Below are 4,783 nucleotides of genomic sequence, written 5' to 3' on the forward strand. Positions count from 1 at the left end.
AAAATCACTTAGAAAATACAAATATATTTAATACTAATAAAACTATTTATTAAATATAGCTAACTAATATAATTTCAATCAAAACTTTTTTTAACATAGAAATATATTAAACAAATTTTTATCACTTTTGACTGATACGTAGGTATAACTTTTCAACATAGAAACGCTATTTTGACTGTTTAATACAACTTTTTCGTTGGAGCTGAATTTTTTTTGTCCTTTTCTCTTGGTTCTTCCCATAAAGATGCCCTAAATAATTAAGATATGTTGTTAACAAACTCTCACGAGCAAGCTTTTGAACAAAACCTTGAATGGTTCATTAAAGAAACTAGATTTCAAACTTATAATTGTTACATCATGTGGACTGCGGTCCTCGGCAGATATCCATTTTCAATAGAATTGAAATATTACATTTATAACATTGAATAGAATTTAGCTTGGTACTAGATGCTCGTGTTGCGTGACAGATTAAAATTCAGGTGTTGTTATTATATTTTTTAATAAATTAAATTAAACTATATAAATATTAATTTGATATAACCTGATTAATTTGTTAGGTTTGAAGACAACCCCAACAACTGCTAAAAATGTAGTTTGATTTTAAAAAATCAAGATAATATCTTATAGATCGACTCGGGTTAACTTGTTAAATTTATTATCCAGGTCATGAGACCCTAGTAACCATATAGAAAGTAAATAGAAAAAAAATATTAAACTCAATTCTCAATCAATCCAATGTTGAATAATAAAATTGAAAAAAAATCAACTAAAAAAATAAGTTGAGTCAACCTGGGTTAATTTTGTCAAACTTGGGTTATAAAACTGGGATAATGTTATAAAAAACAAATCAAAATAAATTATGAAACTCAATTCTCGATCAACTCAATATTAAAGGATGAAATTAAAAATAAATAAATAAATAAAGGACACAAAAAAACACCTAAGTCAATCGACCAAACCCGTGACTCGAGTAATGAGACGAGGATAACCTCATAGAATGCAAACAAAAAAATATTATGAAACCTAATTTTCAATCAATCTAATATTGAATAATAAAATTAAAAAAGAAATCAACTAAAAAAACTCAAGTCAATTGGCCTAACCCGCAACCTACGTCATAAGATTGAGATAATCACACGGAAAGCATATAAAAAAAACAATTATGAAGAATAATTCAGAATCAAATTAATATTAAATGATAAAATTAAAAAAAATATTTAATTAAAAAATACCAAAAAAAACCCAATCAACTTGGCCAACCCGTAAAACTAGCGACCTATGTCAAGATACCGTAATAACTTTATAGAAAGCAAGCAAAAGAAATTATAAAACTCAATTCTCAATCAACCCAATGTTAAAATGATGGAGTTAAGAAGCGAATAATTTTAAAAAATAAAAAAAATGATCAACCAGCTCAGCTAACCTGTAATACTCCCAACCTATGAGATTGTGATAACTTCATAGAAAACATATTAAAATAATGTTTTTAAATTAATCTAGTTTATATAATATAAACATTAAGGAATGAAATTGTATTGACATAATAATTAAAAAATTTTATTTAATTTGGAAGAATAATTTTTTAAATATTCATTTTATCTTATCTTTTAATATAGCGATTAATGATAATTAAGGAACATAAAAATTGTTTTCACTAGTCCAACGGTTCACATATGGTCTGCCGTTGTAATCATGAATCTTCTGCAAACGAAAGCGTAAGCAGATTCGGTGTGTGTGTGTGTGGGTGTGTGTGTGTGTGTGTGTCTTAGTCATACTTAGTGTTTTACATATATAAATAGAAAGATCGACTCTGGTAAGACCTTTCCCCTTTCATAATCCTCCTCGGCTGTCCTTGACGCGTGCAGGATTTAGTACCAAGTCGTTCATACCAAGTCAAAAACTTTTTCTTCTTCTTAATTTCTCTTTCTTTTCTTTTATTATTTTCCCCCTCCGTTTTGCCATGGAACCGCCCATTAAGTAATCATACTAAGTGCCATAACATAAAATTTATTAATTAACTACTATTGGAAGCTTCATATAGACAAGAAAATATGTTACGTACGTGCCAATACTAATATATAGTGAACCCAATAAAGTTACATAAAATTCAAAACCTTCGACTTTTGGCTTATATTTTCAACTTCTTGTTCATATTTTTTTTTGCTTAATTGACAATATCTAACGTTCTTTATTGAGTTTCTTCCCTCTCAAGCAAGAATTAAGCAAATTAATATCATTTATGGTTTAATTTATGATACTTTGATTTAATCTTAATAAATAACTCAATTGGTTAGTTTTTAAATTTACTTCTTAATAATTAATAATTACGAGTTTAAGTATTTATATAATTATTAATTTTTAAGTTTATAAAATTAATTAAAATATATATAAACTGTACTGAATATTCATATTAAATTAAAAAAATAATGTGGGATCAACTTGGTATAAATTAAATCTTCCTGCTACGCTGTGCATGAGATATGACTGAATTCCTAAATTGTGTGCTTTGACATTTGAAGTCTTCCTAGACTGCTGACCGTACGCATTCATGGTCAGCCAAGTTGTCTCATTGATAGACCTTTCCTTCTTTTCACCCGCAGCAACTTCGTACTGGCTAGTAGTTTCCTTGTGCCTCGATCATTTCAAATTCGCTATATAAATGCCTGTCTCTCGTAACTTAGTCAAGAAAGCAAACGAAGATACTGTAAGAAGATAACGTCTTACTTGCCTAGCTATACATACATAGATCAAGCAAAAGCCAAAACCCTTTTGAAACAACAAGATATATTCACTGAATTATCATGGCAGGTCTTATTAGAGAGCCAGTGAGGGTGGTGATAATCAACACGCAGTACGTGGAGACGGATGTTAGGAGCTTCAAGTCAGTGGTGCAAGAGTTCACCGGCAAAGACTCTGCACCTCCAGGAAATAGTGATCATAAGCATCTAAAGAGAGGACTGTCAAGGAAATTGACATCAATGGACGAGATCAGGGCAAAAAGGGTTCGGTTGGATGTTAGTGATAAGGTTCCAAATGCTGGTGGTGATCAAGTTTTGATGAGAGATTTATCGTTCAAGGAGTTTGAAGGATTGCTCAAGGAGATGCCATCTATGGATGAGTTATACCGATTATGGGCTGATATTTAAGTTTTCATGCACTAAACATATGTTTATTTAATTAATTCTACTAATTGTTTCAGTATTTGTGTTTAATGTTATGATAATGCAGATTCCTCACTACTATAATACCTCATTAAGGTCTTGTTAATCTTTATGGCTCCTCTCTCTCTCCAGTCTCCTGGCCTTGCAAATTGAGACACATTCACTAGAGCTCTAGCTAGAAAGGAAAGAATGTTCATTTTCACTGGTAATTAGCATGAAAACTGGAGCTATCAAATACAGAAAGCAGAGTTACAAACTGTAAATCAAAGGAGGAAAAAAACAAATTCTGCATTTTCTGCGGCCTATGTTTTTTAACTCTTATCATCCTCGAATTTATGGCTGCATGTTTGTGGCTGAAAATGAATGAAAGAATCCGTCGAGGACTTTTTTCTTGCTGGACTATAAGGTTTGAAACTACCAACTGCTTGTGATCATTTATGGAGTGAGGCCCATCATGGGGCCCCATAAATGTGTGGGTAAATAATCCGTACCGAGCCCTAAAGAGGCCCGCTCTCTTTTTTCGCATCACCAATTTATAAAAAAATCTATCTGCATAGTTTTGCAAAATGAATTAAATAGTGTTTCTAGTTTCAAATTTTAGTTTATTAATCCCTTTTATCCATTTTATATTTTTTTAATCTTTTATTTAAAAATATAATTAAATAGTATGGGAAGATACGGTCTATAAATGAAAGAATATTAAATTAAATATAAATGATATCGGTCTAGGAACTAATTAATTATTTTTAAAAACTAAAACGACTAGAATTAGAATGATATAAATGAATATAAAAGAATATTAAATAAAATATAAATGATATAAATGAATATTGGTCTATGTGATCAAGAATTAGAATTCGAGAGTTCGCTTGTGTCTGGAAAATGTATGATCACCCCTAAGATATCATTCCAATGAACAATTACTCGTAATAAAAAAAAAATTAGTTTTTATTGATTTTTATCATCTGCTTTCTAAAAACTCGGAATTTTTATATTATATATTTTTTTTTTACCATAGTCGGATATCCCTCACAATTCCCCATCATTTTTGCTGGGATTTGGAAGAGTACCCTTCGTAACCTACATAATTGCACTTGTTTTTATTCACTTTTTTAGGGATTTTTTAAATTCCCAACATATTTGGTAGAATCCAAAAATTAAGCTATTTTAGTTATTATTACCATCATAGTTGTAATTATATATTTTTATTGTTCTCTAATATCAAAGTTTTTTTATTAAGATCCCTCAGCATATTTGGTGGGATCCAAAAATTATTTTAGAAAATCATCTGCAAACTACCTAAAATTCCATCCTCGGATAATTTTTACCACAAAATTATTCATAAAAATTAAGGTTGTCAGGTAACAATATTGTTTTATTATTATTATTATCTTGTGATGTAGAATTTTTATTAAGATACTTCAGCACATTTGTAGGGATCCTAAAATTATTTTCCACCTCACGAATCATTTTAGAAAAACATCTTGCAAGCCCTGTAAAATTCCGTCCTCAGATATATTTAGAATACAACAGGAAAGATAAATAAGGGAATAATAATAATTAAATAGGTAGATACATGGCACTAAAAATTGTCTATTCAGTTTGAGACAGGAACAAGGGAA

The 4,783-nt window shown here is 29.6% G+C and overlaps 1 protein-coding gene across 1 annotated transcript; it reads left to right on the top strand.

The window, feature by feature from the left end:
- The first annotated feature begins 2,668 nt into the window (after window positions 1–2,668).
- Window positions 2,669–3,265, top strand: LOC133688115 (VQ motif-containing protein 1-like). The gene has a single exon (XM_062107506.1). The coding sequence runs from the start codon at window positions 2,802–2,804 to the stop codon at window positions 3,144–3,146; it is 345 nt and encodes a 114-aa protein (XP_061963490.1). The 5' UTR covers window positions 2,669–2,801; the 3' UTR covers window positions 3,147–3,265.
- The last annotated feature ends 1,518 nt before the right edge of the window (window positions 3,266–4,783 follow it).

This window comes from Populus nigra, chromosome 1 (genome assembly GCF_951802175.1).
Source record: "Populus nigra chromosome 1, ddPopNigr1.1, whole genome shotgun sequence".
NCBI lineage: Eukaryota > Viridiplantae > Streptophyta > Magnoliopsida > Malpighiales > Salicaceae > Populus > Populus nigra.

Bases quoted from the DNA above. Each gene is read 5' to 3' on its own strand.
- LOC133688115 (XM_062107506.1), top strand. From the start codon at position 2,802: ATGGCAGGTCTTATTAGAGAGCCAGTGAGGGTGGTGATAATCAACACG.